At 41.9% G+C, this 15,976-nt stretch overlaps 1 protein-coding gene across 8 annotated transcripts in view; it reads left to right on the top strand.

The window, feature by feature from the left end:
- Nucleotides 1-6,775: 6,775 nt before the first annotated feature.
- The window catches only part of ablim1a (actin binding LIM protein 1a), a 34,290-nt gene continuing 25,089 nt past the window's right edge, over nucleotides 6,776-15,976 (top strand). For 7 of the 8 annotated variants that reach the window (XR_015124373.1, XR_015124374.1, XR_015124371.1 and 4 more), the window contains exon 1: nucleotides 6,776-7,295. Coding sequence is in view for 2 of the 8 variants with exons in the window: in XM_086258551.1 (XP_086114677.1) it covers nucleotides 7,061-7,295 (235 nt within the window). In the remaining 6 variants the exon portion in view is untranslated. Of the gene's footprint in view, nucleotides 7,296-11,034; nucleotides 11,266-15,976 lie in introns of those variants that run through there. The other variant, XR_015124376.1, reaches the window with a different exon arrangement.

Here is a 15,976-nt window from a genome sequence, read left to right as displayed (position 1 = left end):
TATTTATTTTATTATTATTATTTTAGAAAATGCATGCTAAATACAAACTATAATTCCTTGCAGTCTGAGTTGTCCAGATGTTTTTGCAAGATTGACATTTTTTGGCTGAGTATGAGCAAACAGTTCAGGCAGGTGGATAAGAGGAGCTTGTTTCCACAGGCTTTTGTGCTGTCTTGGATTTCTGTCAGGTGACCTTGCGCTCAGGCACAACATCCAGCTGTTCCTGCTATAGCTGTGATCAGATGGTCTGACTGACCAGAGCTGAATAAAAAGCTAAACATGGCATCAGGGTTATCATATTAAATCTGTAGTTTGGTTCATTATGATCAGTCTGATCCATTTAGTGGGTAAAACAGCATCGTTTTTTGTTTTTTTTTTCTAAAGAAGCTGACTATTCAGCAGATATCTCCCCTCCAGACTCTATATGACAGAGCCTTGTATAGCAAGAAGGCTTTGAACTCCCTCCCATTACCGATGTGGACTACTGTATCTGCTGGTGGAGATCGATGAAGCTAAGAGCCCACTGCTTAAAAAGTGCCCCTGTGGTACATAGATGTGATTAGCACACTTAAGCTCCTGCAAACAGCCAATCACCATTCCTGGGAATTAATTGCATCCTACATCCTATGGTTGTATATGCCAGTCATCTCCGTGCTGTTTAGACAAACATGAGGTTACTAATATGTGGATAAATCAGGCACAAACAAGAGCTTTTTCATCAGTATGTCACATCAAGTCATCTGACATTACATGTTTGATAGTATAAAACAATACACACGATTATTCTTTTGTTGTAACAATCTTTCTTGGCAAAAAATCCTGATACCCCTGGAAAGCCTGTTTATTTCTCCTTAAATGCTTCCAATTTATAAGGAAAATGCATTTGTGGGTTGAAACAGCAGAGTTGATGTAAAATTTGCCACTTTGTCAGTGGCAAACAGCTTATTCTCCTTTTGACTCTTGCACATGCGAGCTTGGACCCTGGTAGAGCGGTCAGTTGTTGTCTGCTCCAAACAGGCCATGTTTGACAGATCTGGTTAGGGCTTGCGTCATCTGCAAAGCTAAGTTGCAGCAGGTGAGCCCTGGTACCATTTCCAAATGGAAGGCCAAGTACTGTATGATGGTGATGACGAGATTCTGCAACCAGTGGACAATACCATATTTCTAGAGAACTCTATCCTCCAAGATTATAATGCACATCACACAAAGCGGGGTTTATAAGAGACCACGACCAGAATTTGGGAGTTGAAAATGAAGTGGCCACTGAACACTTGTTTGATCAGCATAGGCGTGCTGTTCATGTCAGAGTGACCAACACAACCACACTGGCTGACTTGTGACAAAAGCCGGTTGAAAAATAAGACACCATCCCACAGGACTGTGTGACCAGCCATGAGGAGGTGATGCCAGGCTGTTGTGGCTCTGCATGGTTCCTCAACATGCTGCAGAGGGCTCTGTTTGTTAGATGAATAAATTGTTAAATGGTGGGTTTGTCTTGTTTCTTCAGACTTCAATCATCCAATCCAATAAACGATACCAAACAAGAGTCAATGGCAGACATCTGTTTGGCAAATTTTTAATGGGTGCTGCCCAAATGCATTTTTCTTACAAATGTGGCAACATTTAAGGAAAACTAAATAGAATTATTGCCAAGAAGTATTATCACAGCAAAAAAAAAAATATCGACAAACCACAAATTTCTTTACTTTGTAACAAGTTTGTATCAAATCACGTGACATGCCATTATTGGTATGGTTAGCTATCATAATATGATTGCGTTCTTTTTCTTTACTTTGTAGAGAATCTGCACGTATGTTTCAATATCTTGAGGCCTATCAGAATATATTTCCACAGATTTTTTTTGCCATATTTTAAGTGTTATCTAATTTTTCAGAAAACTATTTGCAACTATTTTGCTAAACGCTTTCAGCAAAGTCACTTTTCAAGCAAAAAGCTAAAAATTTCCAGTTTCTCAGTTGTGAGAATTTGTTACTTTTCATGTCTTATGACACAATATATATAGAGTAATTTTAACAGTATTTTTAAAAATCTAATCTGCAATACTGTAACAGCTGCTTGCAGTTCCCTATTGTGTGTAATTTAAACTAATGACCACTCTCCTTCGAGATTTATGTTCGAGATGTCAATACGAAGTGTCTAATGGTCTGCCCGGTTCATGTTTTAGACCTCTAGTGGTGTCATTATCAATATTTCACTGTATACAGGAAAGAACTGAAGCACGTTTGGTGATTGATTTTCATCCAAGAGCAAAAAGGAAGTTTAAAATCATCACAAATTACTACACTTTCTCCTGCCAGTGTCCCTTTATGATCACGGGCCTCTCCTTCAGTGGTCCAGAGAGTATAAGCTATTATTGTGCTCTCAGCCTTGAAGTCGCCCACCCCGTTATCAGCACAAGGCCATCGGCTTTTACCTCAGTAGTAGCGATGCCCTTCCATTAGTCACCCCACCTTAACCCTCGCGGGCGTGCTGCTCTCTCTGGGCTTTTGAGTCTCATCGTATTTCCTGTCCTCTCTTTTGCTTTTGTCTAGAATCTCTTAACTCAATTTTTATTTATTTTTCATAAAACCATTATCCTGGTCAGTCGTACCTATGAGCTGCTCTGTGTGCGTCTGCTATTAATGGCCATTGAGCAGTTCAGCCAGAGCAAATGGGGCTTAAGTGCATTGTTCAAGGTCACATTGTGGTGGTATTTGAGAGATGAGCATATCAAATTTCTCCACCGACAGTACATTATTGGAAAAATCAAGTAAAAAAAGAAACGAACTAGCAGCTATGCTACTTAGCATAATCACTTTTTTGTGCTGGATATTTGCTGTCAGTTCTTTGCTACTTTACAACATGTTGGACTATTGAGCTTTAATATGTGGGGCTATGATGTTTTCAGCTACACCCCGGGTGTCGTATAGGCTGGCATTTTATATGTGGTCTCCTGCTTTGTAGAGCTTTAAATTGTGTTGAAAATATCCTTCATATGTGCTTTTTTCCTAAAGAATTTTTCAGTTGGATGTAATTAAATGTCTAATTACACCCACCAAGCAGATTAAATGATCGTTTTAGTTAGTATGTTAGCGGGATTTGTGAAAAAGTTATGGATGTATTTAACTGTGGAAACGTTTTGGCCACCCCTCATTTCTTCATATTTTGCTTCTAAGGAGCCAGACTGTCCTCTCACTTTTTCAAAGTGGTCTTGAGTAATAGTTCTCCAGACTTTCTCAGGAAACCAATGTCCAAAGAAAGTTTTTCTTTAGACACTGAGTGTGTTTTCACTCAGTCCTTGTACCTGAACATTTTCAGACAAATGTGTTTTTTAAAAAAATTTTTTTATTAAACCTCTTAAAACTTTAATTCAATTCATTTCAGTTCAGTTTTATTTATATAGCGCCAAATCACAGCAACAGTCACCTCAAGACGCTTTGTATTGACCCTAGAATATAAAGCAGTTATTAACACTGACCTGTGAATCATCCAGGCATAAAAGATGCACTTAACTTATGGCAAAGATTCAATGTTGTTTCTACACATAACAGCGAATGATATTAGCTGGAAAAAAAGTATTGTTTCCGTAAAAAAAATTTGAGGCAGCTGGACAAATGGAGCATAAAAGAAGAAATGGTAGGCCTACAAAGCTATCTACGACCGATGAAGAGTATCAGAAAAAATCCAGCAAAAAGCTGACGCAGGACCAGAGACATACATCTGGCCCTTCAGCTGATTAAACTGCTGCCTCAACAGAAATGATCTCAGTTGAATTGTCACGGCCAAAAAGCCATTTTAAAGAAAGGGAAACAGGGAGAAAAGCCTGAGGTGTGCCAAATATGCAAAAGCTGCACTGGAAATTAGTGGCAACAGGTCAAATTTGAACATTTTTGGTTCAAATCATTGTTACATCATATGTACAGATGTTGGGAGTGAGGTACAGCAACGAGTCTCTAAAACACAGGGGAGGTTATATCATGTTTGGGGCTACATTCCAGCCAGTGGTGTTGGGGATTTTGTCCAAATTTGATGGAATTATGAAAGCAGAAAAATAACATTTTGATTTTGATCCACCATACCATGGAAACTGTCTGATCCATCATAAACAAAGTGCCAATGCAGTAAAAGCGTACCTGGATAGAAACACAGTGGAACACTATCAGTCATGGACTGGCCTCCAGTCACGTAATCCTGAAGATTACTTAAATAAATTAGAAGAATGCTTCCTAAAAAAAGTATTCTTTGCCTTCAGTAAACATGTAGCAATAATTTTGAGTAAAATGCAACTGAAATCAAAATCAAAGCTTTTTTATTTAAATCAATCAATCAAATAAAATTAATCATTGAGGAAAATGTGCCTGGTATAAACCAATCAAGTAAATTTAATTTGACCAGATTCCATTAAATATAACATTTTACAGTCTACTTATGTAACAAAATTATTTTTTGTAGTGTAAGTGAGTTCAGGCTGTGTGAGAACAAAGGAGATCATATTTCAAGCTCTTTAAAATTGTACCAATTCTTTGTTTTTCTCATTTACTTTATTTCCATATATGCGTACACATGTTTCAATAAATCACCGCACTTTTCCCCCATTTTCCTAGCAAAGGCATGGTGTTAAGGGAAGTTTCGCCCATGCCTGAGGTAATGTTTTTGTTCTTTCATCACTATCACTGTGAAGAAATGCCGTCCTGTTTTCCAAAGTATTTTTGTAACTTGCAAACTCAGTTGTACGTTTTATTACATGCTGTTTATGTGCATGTGCACTAATGAAAGTCACAAGAATTTTGTGGGCCTGAAAAATTATAGGTAACTTAATTTGTCCTGAAAGTAATTTCATTATGCAGGACTTCAAGTTACTATGAACAAAGAAAGTGTGCCTCATAAACCTTAGTGCATCTGTGATTTTCCTCCACTTCCTGCTTTGCCCCGCCCTTTCCTTGACCAGTTTGCACATCCTGCACAGCGTACCTGTCTCGGTGCAGTGTTATCTTGATGATCAGTGGTGGATGAAAAAGGAGGCACGGCTCCGTTCTGCAGTAACCCAATCTGATGTCTCCTTCTCATCCGACCATCGGAGAGGGCTGCTCACGCTGCAACGGCACGACCCTCTGCCTCAGCACTTTTCTCTCTCCCAGTGTGTTTGTGTGTTTATGTACTGTACGTGCGAATTCCGAGGGTCGGCGTGCGCGCGCATGCATGTGTCCTGGCAAAAGCCTGAATAATTGATGAGCAGTGGAAGGAGTGAAAGCACTGCCGGACGGGACGGTGTGTGTGGGAGTGTGTAGAGATGGGGGAGAGGAATACAGTGAGGCAGCAGCCTGGCTACGATGGGCTCTGCAACTACGCCCAAAAAATCACCTCCTGTTTCGGACTAGATGGTAAGAGAGGGGGGGGTGTTTGTTATGCGTTGATAAGGATGGAGAAACAGCAGAGGCTGTGCGAATGTGTGTGATGCATTTTATGTGCTCTACTGATTTTCAGCTGCGCAGGGACAGCAGTCTTGTTTTTCTAAGCGTGTTGAGTTGCGAGTGTGTGGGTAGTTGTGGCAAACATACCACAGACTGGATGACGATTGGAGGGCAGTGCCACATTGCAGCAGAGTACTATGTCCTCAGCTACTCTCAGGTACATGTGTCCTCGTGTGTGGGTGTAAGACTGTACATGTTCTTTCACTGTCACACTTTTATTTTTGCTTGTAATGAAAGTCTAACTGCCTGAGTGAAGGTGTGGTTGCAAGAAGACTCCAGAGGAAGTAAAATTAGATAAGTACCTGATGGTAATAGCACTATACGCAGCCAGTCTACCTCCAGATATCCTGTCTGTGCACCCTCTCAGACAAAGAGGAAATTCATTAAATTTGAAGTGCAGGCCAAGCCGGGCATCTCCAGACTAAAAGGAAATTTTGTGCTTTGTCACTGTCTGCTATGCTTTTCATCAAGTGTGCGCTACTCTGGTTTAATTCTTTCGTGACATGTTTCATTTACTCTTATCTGCTTGATAGAATTAAGATGTCAGGAGGGAGTTTTCTGTTTTATTGCACTTAGTTGATATTATGTTGAAATATGTTTGGTGACTACGTAGCAATTTCCTAGCAACTCTGTGTCAACAAAACTATCATATTTTCAGTTGGTTTAAAGCATTAGTGGGTTATTGTCAGTGGATTTTACCTCATGAAAAACTTAGATTTCCAAGGAATGTGAATGGATTCTTGGCTGGAGGAAATGAGCCAAGAATGAATGACATTGTGCAAGTCTTTGCAGAAGCAAATTTAACTCAAACCCAGAACATGTGTTCTTACTGCGTTGCAACTTAGCAAAATCCTATTGATGTAGCCGTCAATTTCAATGCTAATGGAGGGATAACTTGTCTGCATTTCAAGTTTAACACTAATGTATTCACAGGATCTTTAGATGTTATTGATCCTGCTGATGAGGAACAGTGAATTTGTGCGTTTTTGCCTGCTGGAACGACCTTGCTGGTTGTTGACCTTGTAAGGGACTGGCAGACTCCCAAGGCAATCCAACCTTGAAAGAATACTTTGGGTCAGTGTAATGCTCTACAATGATCCATTTGTTCTTTCTGTGTGTGAACCTAACTTAATGTAAGATTAAAAAAAGGACCTTGTTATTTAGCAGCGTAATTGAACTTAAAACGTAAAGACAAATCAAACCCCACCCAGAAGATAATCGTGGCTCGACGTCAGCCTTAAGCAGCTTAAGGCACCAAGCTGGTTGGGCTGAAGACACTCATACTGTAAGCTTGTCTCCTTACGTCTTACTCTACGCTACCTAAAGCCACCTGAAAAGTGATGGATGGAGGGACCCTAACCAAAGGCGGTTCATCGGCTCTTGAAACCGGGCCAAGGTTTAACGATGCGTTCTTTTGAATTTACCCTTCAAGCTTCCTTTGTTTCGCTTCTGTGCCTCTGTGAACACCCCTCACCCCCGATGTCCAAGGCTGAAAGTATTTCAGAGCGAGTCTGAGTCCAACACTGGCTGACGTCTACCTGCAGTGCTTCGCCCTTCTCTGTGGGACGGTCGAAGGAGAGCAGGGCACCATGCCTACTGTGCCCAACCTCAACAGCCTGAGCAAACTGTGCAGCTCCAGCCGCAGCCAAAGTGTCAACCGCGTCCGAGTAAAACGCAAGAGCTCGGTAAAACGTATGTCCATCATCGAGGATGGACATGTGGCGGAAGTCCTGTACCTGATTCCTAAACAGTACATGGAGCAGCTCCCGTACCTCAACCCTAATGACTATTATCTAAGCGAGAGGCTGAACGATGTCGCTACAGGTAGGACAGGTTAAAACATATGGATCAGCGTTTATTAACTCAGCTTCTGTTATAGGCTTTTTATTGTCCAAATAATAAAAACTAACTGTAGTGATATTACCTTACCTCCGTGCGAGCAATAAAACATTCACAATAACATGCAAAAAATAGACTGTGCATCTAGTCTAAGACACTTTTAGCTGAAGTTACATTAGAGTTTATAATTTTTCTTCCTGCTAGCGGCCCTTTTTTTAGCAGTTGTTTTATACAACAAAAGACTCTTATTTTAGCCCTCTATTGCAGTCTGGCTGCTCTGTTTGTGAGTAGGTGTCTCGAAGTGAATTGATTAGTTGTTGCTCAGAGATCACTTTGTTCTAATTGGATGACAGCATGTGACTACACCTCTTGTGGATTTCCACATCTGACCTGTGTTTCTTTGTGCGAGCCTCACTTGCATGAGTTATCCAATGATTACACTGAAAAAGTCTCACAGAAAACATAAAAAAAACGTTAGAAAATTCATCACCCTCCTCTTTATACTTATATAATTCAAAGCCATATGCGAGGGCAATTTTGCTGAATTTTGCCAAGCCAACGGTACAACAGTACATGAGGAAGTGACATGGTGGCTTACATCAGGATTAGAACATGGGCATTAATACAGATTGAGATTTCCAGACCTTATGCATTCTCTGACTGCATGCCAGGCAAAGTAGTAAAAAACATCATTGCTTGGCACTGAGTTGTCCTTAAAATAAATACTTGCAAACCACATGGCAGCAAGTTCCTTCTAATGCTGGTGTCTAAAAGTGATTTTGAGCTTCCAGCTTTAAGGAAGGTGGTTTCAGATAAAAGTTCACAGAGGTTAGCTGTCAGCTAAGATCAATCAGAGACAGTGACATTCAATAAGTGCTTATATGCAGTAATATATATGCATTTTTTTTTGGGAGACTGGATAAATTCTATGATTTTCATAAGACTAGATGTTTGTAAAAAGCACTCAGAAATGAACAAATAGTCATCCTCTTATTCAGCCATAACCACTCCCGAAGCCTATTGTTGCCTATGATTGCTGAACCCAACACAAGCTCTGTGTTCCCACACCATAAACCCTCCTGCATTATTCCACTTGATGATTGTTTGTTTGAATGTGAGTGGCACTAAGCCTGCTCTCCAAGTGCTGTTATCCAGGGGTCAACAAATATTTCATCGATTCCTCAAAGAAACATGAAAACAAGTTAAGCCCCGTGTGGGTTGTGGGTAAAAAACAAAAAAGGGGGAAAGAAAAGTGGTTTTTATGTTTGGGTAAATTGTTAAAACATTTCTCAAAAAATGCCAATGAAGTTGTTTGTTGGAAAAATATAGTTCTGTGTGTTCAGGGTGGCTACATAACAGTAATGTTAATCTGGAATGGGTGAAATACGCTTTAAAGAAGTGCGCCAGGTTGCACAGGGTTGGTGTTCAAAAAGTTCTCACTGTTTTGTAACCTGTTTTAAAATAGAAGCCGGTGAAGTGCCTGTCATTATCCGGCGAGAGAGAGTTAATTAAGTCTGTCTGTGCTCCAAAAGAGTTTAAGAGTGCATCCTAGTTATTTGTTTTCTCTGTCAAGTTTATAAAAATCTAGAAATCATCCTCCAGTCCACAGAGTGTCTCAAAATGCATATTTAAAAAAATGTTTTTTCATGCATTTATGTGTATGTGCAATGTGTGTCTCTGGTGTCTTGCAACCATAATTATAAAGCCGGAGATAACTGTGCAGCCTGTCTTCACTGTTTTTTACTCCACGTGTGATGTTTTCTTTTTTGCAACATAATCATTTTTGCCAGTTTGGCTGTGGTCTGAACCCATAAGACAAATTACTATGAAATGCTCGTATCAGATGATAACAGTACTTAACCTGCTAATTTACAGGCTTGTTATTAATTGACAGTCAAACATGGATCATCCATAGTTGCGCCAAATACAGCAGAAACCTTTCATCCGTGGATAATAGCCTTTGCTCCTCAGGAATTGCTCCTGGCAAGCCTATTGTACCAGGATTGTCCTGCAGCTCCTACAGAGATTATTAAAAGAGTCAAGATGATAATAGGTCCACTACAGCAGGAGCAGTAACAGGATGTTTTTGTGCTGCATTTAGCAGTTAGTAGGTGGACTGCAAACCTCGTAGTGTTCTTTTAGTTTTTACTGGATTTTATTTTTGTTTTAATTATCATACACTTATAACATATTTCCCTTTCTTTACAATAAAAAAGGGTGGAGTGCTCGGAGTAACGTCCGGCAACTATTTATACCATTTGCCTCCCTGGCATGTCGCCCATTTGTTTGATGAGGAGAAAACGCCCCGTGGAAACTGTGGTACGATGATTGGTTTCCAGAAGGTGGCACAGTTTACACTGCAGTAGGCGAATGCATTCTGCATGCATAATAAGCTGCCTGCATTAGGATTTACAGTGGCAGTGCTGATGAAAAACTGTTCCTCGCACATAGCCATAGGAATACGGATTGATCAGTAACCAAATTTGGTCCCTAATTTCTGCTGAGTTACTTTTGGAGTCATAATCTTTCCACGCTGTTGTTTCTAGAAACACTGGACTGGCACCTTGGGCATCAGTAGAACTTTTTAAATTCTCCGTAGAGCAAATAAGAAACTTTATTAATGCATTATACCCTAGTTTGTCAGCTCTGAGTGAAATTGTATTCCAAAATAATTCCATATATTTGATGCGGTTTCTTTTTAGTACAACAAAACGTGTCGCTTCAGTTACATAACACACGTGCATACATTTTTTTCTTGTTTTTGCATGTTGTCGCATCTCTAGCAGATGGGAGTCTTGTTTATTTTGCAGGGTTTTTTTTTATTTTTTTATCACAGAGGTGCCACTTCATTCATAGAGTCATTTTTTTCATATGGTTACTTAAGCGACAGATGATATAAGAGCCGGTATGTTCATCTAGCTAGAACATGCTCTCCTGTGCTCTGTGTAATTGGATTCCAGGGGACTGGAGCTCCGAAGATATTAATACAGCGCTCGTGTTCGCGATCACAGGAAGTTTAACCTTCAACCTTAGATGGCCCGTTTTGGTCTTTGCATTGCTGCCCTCATGATCACTGAGATTTTTAGCAGTTAAGGCTCTCACTCTAATTAAGGTTGGCTTTACTGGTCCAAAAACATACTTCCAAAGAAGTCAGCCTTTTACTTAGTTGCTTTTAAAGTAGTTGTGCTCTGCTTTTTTTTAATACATCGGTCAAATACTGAAAGTTTTCAGTGAGCCACTCTTTTAGCACAGCAGGCTAATTGCCTTACTGTAAAAAGCCATTGATCACCACCTGCTGCCCTGTTGTACTGAAACACAGTCTTTGCTGAAGTGTCTGTTGTACAGCACAGTGATAAGGGGGTGCTTTTTCAGAATAATTCAATGTTGAACTTCTTACTTGTGGAATAGATTTATTTGCATTTCAGAATATTGATAAATCGCAGTACACCACCCACTTTGGAATGGAGGACAGTTAGAAATAAGGTTTTGAAACTGGAAAAAAGAAGAAAAAATCTGTGTCATTACATGTGAGCAGGTGTGGGGATTTTTTTTTTTGGGGGGGGGTTACTGTTTTGGTCACACAGAGGCATCAGCAGCCACCTGGTTGCTGCAATGAGGAGGCGGCTGACACAACAGAGAGGCTGAGAGAGGGAGCAATAGGGGAAGAGGAGGGAGGAGGATGTGTGGAGGGGGGGGAAAGGAGGAGGAGAGGGATGGGAGGAAAACAGGCAGTCGGGAGGCAAACCCCACGCTGTAGCTGTTTTTGAGAGGAGCACTAAGCAGCGCCCACACCTCTCTCTCTCTCCCTCTCTCTGGTGCTTTGGCTTTCTTTTTTGTGCTCCAGTCTTGACTAAAATAAGGGATCTAGCAGCTCGGGTGTTTCTGGTGATTGATCTTCAGAGCCTTTTCTGGTGCGGATATACCTGGATTCCAATGGTCATGGTCAAAGAAAAAGGTATTCCAGCGGTCATGACTGTGTGTGTGTGAGGTTGTCATGAGTGTGTTATTACGGGATTTGTTTTGCCTGTCGTGCTGTTGACTGTCTGCAGACCGTATAGACGTGCAGTATGTCCATTTGGCTTTAAACTCCAGTGTCTGGCTGAATTCGATTTGACTGGACTAAATTTCTGATTTCCGATTTGATTATTTTTAGAGATTTAGACATATGATGTGGTAATATGGGGGTGGTTTTCTCTATGTGGGTGTGTGTTGCTTGGAAGAAGTATGACTAACAGCTCAGTCTAAATGTGCATCTCTAGCACATCAACATGTTCCCTCAGAGAAGCAGACTTGAACATGCTACGCCCTTGTCGATATTCTCTAGCTGCTGCTGCTGCTGCCTGGGTTGGAGTCTGCTTAATTTGGCTGCATCAGGCTTTATGTAAATGTACAGCATCTGGCTTGTCATATAGGAGCTTGTCAATTAAAACCTTCAGGGTCATAGTTCTGGGATTAAACAGTTCATCTTTATAAAGAGGCTAAATAGTGAGGTAACGTAGAGACGAAAAGTGGAGCACTAGTGTAGGGAGGCACACTGCGCAGAGCTGTGGACCTGCACTCTGTCTCTCCCTCGCTCTCTCTCTCTCTGTCTGCAGCCGTTGCCATGGTGACCATCTAAAAGGTACACTCCATTGTTGTCAGCTGTGGCCCCATTCATAGTGTCCTGTTGAAAGAAAAAGATGATTGTTTCCACCTATTACTGAGGTCGCCCGGCTGTGTGGGCAGAACGAAGCGAAGTCAGGGGTTGTCGTTTAGAGATATTAACATTCCCTGCAATTTGCCGGTGCATGCGCTCGTGAGGTTGACCGTTGTCAGCATGACTCAAGGCGAGCAGCAGCGAAGACAGCTTTCTAGAGTAAAGAAAATCTCCTGTTTAAAAATATTTAGAGGAGCGGTGAAAGCTCTGCCAAGGAGCAGATGACTAACTGAACTCAAACTGGAGTAGCTTTTGTACCGGGAACGAGTCTGTGACTTTCAAACGCAGTGTATATCCATCACACTTCATCACTATACTATACAAAACAAGGTGTTACACTTTAAACCTAATGGACTGGATGTTAAGATCATAGTAATAAGTCACTGAGGCATGTCTCCAGTTGTGCAGTGTATGCTTGTGTAGCCAAACATAGTTCATCATAATTCTGTCTTTTTCCTGAAAATATTTCTACCACCAAAAAAAAAACATGTGCAAAGACTTTTTCTTTTTTTTGGTCAGATGTGAGTATGCATCTGACAGCACATTCGTGGCTGGAGGCGGTGTCCAGCTCTGGAGCTGTTTCCCTTCATGTGGATTTGACTGGGCCACGAGTAAAACGGCTCTCACCACCAAGTCCCCGTGCTGGCAGAACATCCGTAACCTCTGGCTGCCACGTTTTCATCTCCCTTCTGAAAGTTTTTCCATAGACTTAACTCACTACCTTCCTGTTCCATTGTGGGCTTTGTCGGTGACAGAAAGCTTGTCCAGGGTCCTCTAGTTTTTCATTCCTCTTAAGAGGAAGCTATCGGAATGTTTTTGCAACCCAAGCTTTCATCGTGTATTCTCCCGGGATCTCATAAAACAACCTGTCTGAGGCCAGGTGGGCTCGGTACCATCAGGACGCACAGCTGAGCCAATACTGAATTGCACTGTATGCTCAGAAAGATGAATCACAATCAAGGGATTGCAGTGTTAGCGTTTTGTCTGCTTGCAGGCGGCTGCCCTATTTTCAAAGCCAAAAATACCCTTGAAATAGTTTGTAATTTATTGGGTCCATGTGTACCTTAGATAGTCTGAGCTTGAGTTACACGTGCCTGAGATTTGTGTACATTTATAGGCCGAGCTGATTCTTTTACCCTCATCCTCATGCTTCCTGTGCCAAATTGCGTCGGAAGCCCGGCTGACCGTAGCCATCAACACATGTATGTCACCTGGCTCATGAAACGCCAACTCCCACCACTCTTTCTTACACAGTGTGAAGATTTCCTCTTGACATGAAAGTCTAATGTCATGTGCCTTTGTGGCTGCCTCTAGTGATTTTGCAGAGTGCTGCTTCTGCTGCAGACAACTGCAGTGGTGCCTCATCTTTGAAGCTTGCCAGTGTCTAGCCCCTGAAAGAGGAGCTAAACCCTTTCGCAGACATGAGTGCAGCACAGGCTCTCACAGACACTCGCTGTTTGTACAGCTGGCACACAAGACTAGAATACACAGATGAGATAAGTGGTCAGCCAGGAAGAGATGGCCACTGACCCAAAATATACACGCTGAAACAACACGAGTGACGTGGGTGAGAGTCACATGAAAGAATGCAGAGTGTAGTCATATATTCTGCCAGTCAACAAACATCCTCCCTGCCAGGCATCAATCAGTGTGATTATCCCAGGAAACACGACAGGAGTGCGGGGCCTTCGTGGGCTGTCATTGAGAGGCAAAGACCCAAAGTCATCATCAGATTCACAATCACGAGGGTCTTTGAAGTTTATAAAGCCTCCATTGTCTACTTCTTGATAAGCAACTGTGCTCCGAGTCTCTCTCTATTATAATTGTGTACCTGCTCAACAACAAATGATCTGCAATGAACTGCACTGTGGCGTTCAACCACAGAGTGCAGATCATTATTTCAAGCTCAGGTCCCTGAGGATTAGTTATTAAAGGTTTAAAGAGGGGGTCTGGTGGAGGCCGATAGGACTCCCCCCTCTGCAATTTGTGCCCTGCGTTTGAAGTGCTTTGTCTGGGGTGCTGATGGCGGGGCAGAGGGGTGTGGAGGTGCTGGATACCACCATACATATTCATGGAGGGGAGGGTTAAGAGCTCCTTGTTATGTCTGAGCGATAAAGAGCCCCACATGCCCTTCCCCCAAACAGGCACACGTCCCACAGCACATTGGCATATTTTGTGCCTTTGATGTTAATCTTGGGTCAGACCCCCCTCCCAGAATATTCCATCCAAAACCGGTTGTACTCGGTGGCACTATGTGTGTGTTTTTGTTGCCTATGAAGATCTGGGGACTCAAGTACTGGCATGGGCACAAGGAGTGGAGATGACTGCCTTTGCCCTCCCCCCCCCTTGGTGTGTCCCTCTGTCTAGTGTATGATACTCTACAAACGCACACACTTTCCCTTATGGCTGCTGTTTGTCTCTACTGGAAACTCTTGTGTCTGCGAGTCTTACAGTAACAAAGGGAGAGGGAGCGACTGAATATTCTATTAGATCTTTTCATCTCGCTCTCTCATCTATTGTTTAATTCAATTCCCCCTCTCCCAGCGCATTTCCAAAGTTCTACTATGGTTTTGCATACCTCGGGGTCTATGAAGGCAGGAAATGAAAGCAACAAAGTCTGAAGCTTCTTCAGCAAATCCTACGCTCTCTGTCAACAGCCCCGCTCCATTATTATTAGCCAGTGAGGCCGAGGCACGTGTTACAGAAAAACATCTGTCCTCGGGGGATTCATGAGGACCTTTCTCACTTCCCTCCTGAGTATAATCTTCAGGCTTTATTACTGCCAACACAGCTAGACTTAGCTTAAATGGGCTGGGGTGGGGGTTGAATATGGAGAGAGCAGCCCCCTTTTCTCTGGGCCTGGCTTTGGGATGCTCTGCTGGTTATTGTTCCCTCACTACTGTGTGTGTGTGTGTGTGTGTGTGTGTGTGTGTGTGCGTGCATGCGTTCATTGTGTGCTTAGGCTAATATCAGTCACTTCATCCTCTGGTGATGAGGCAGGACAGCTCACCCTGTCAGCATAGCCAACACATCCAGCCCAGAATGAGGAATGTGATCAGGAGTTGGAAAAATTGTACTACTATATATTTTACAGATATATTTTACAGTAAGTTGCTCTGTGCTGAGGTTGCTTCATGTACTGCATACTTACTTATTTATAGCATTATATGATATATATTCTGGCAAACCGAGCAGCATCTTGCTCCTGTCCCATGAACCTCTAAAGACTCAATAATGGATCTGTTAAAATGCCAAGATGCTGAAGTAAAAGTGCTTGAACTCATGCTTTTATAGACGTGGAGTTATGAATGTATACAGGACTGCTAAATGTTTGAAAGAAGCCCCTCAGAAAGGCGCTTTATGTCCGGACAAATCCTGTAAATGAGCCAATCTGTAGCATTTCATATAATTTAGCAGCCTTTTTTGTGCAGGGTTCTTAAGTTTTAATGAAATGCCATGTAGAGTACCCGTCTCAGCTTCATTTTTTCCTAACCCCCTCTGTGCAGCCACTAGTCAGGCAAAGGCAGTACTTTACAGAGCGGGGCAGAGGCGGGGCAAAGTTGGAAAAACACAGCGCTTATGGATTCCCATCCAAACCTCAGCGTTTAGATCCTCTGTGCATGGGATTCAAACATCTGTCTTGGATTTCTGTCAACCTGTTATGACGTTAGCAGTGTTGACTTTTCCGTGCCGGGCTGTCTCCCACTGACAACGCAACACTATGAAGCGTTAAAAATAGAAACTGGCATCAAATCAAAATATCTACTTTAAAGCTGCTCTGTTGAATATTTTTATCACCACGCTGGTTCAATGCCTGTGTAATGTGAAAGGTCTAACTTGTATTAACATATTCAAAGAATTATCACCATCCGTAATCGTTTTAGGCAATAAGTACAGCCCCAAATGCCAAGGTATAATAGTTCAAGAGCCACGTCTGTTGTTTCCCTTAGGAGAACAAACAGGAACTAAA

This window comes from Aulonocara sp. 'chitande type north' Nkhata Bay, linkage group LG13, assembly GCF_057382095.1.
Source record: "Aulonocara sp. 'chitande type north' Nkhata Bay isolate Kocher_YH1m ecotype deep benthic linkage group LG13, A_spYH_male_GT1.1, whole genome shotgun sequence".
In the NCBI taxonomy this organism is placed as follows: Eukaryota; Metazoa; Chordata; class Actinopteri; order Cichliformes; family Cichlidae; genus Aulonocara; species Aulonocara sp. 'chitande type north' Nkhata Bay.
Note: the sequence above shows the minus strand (reverse complement) of the source record. Positions and strands in the feature narration are given on the sequence as shown.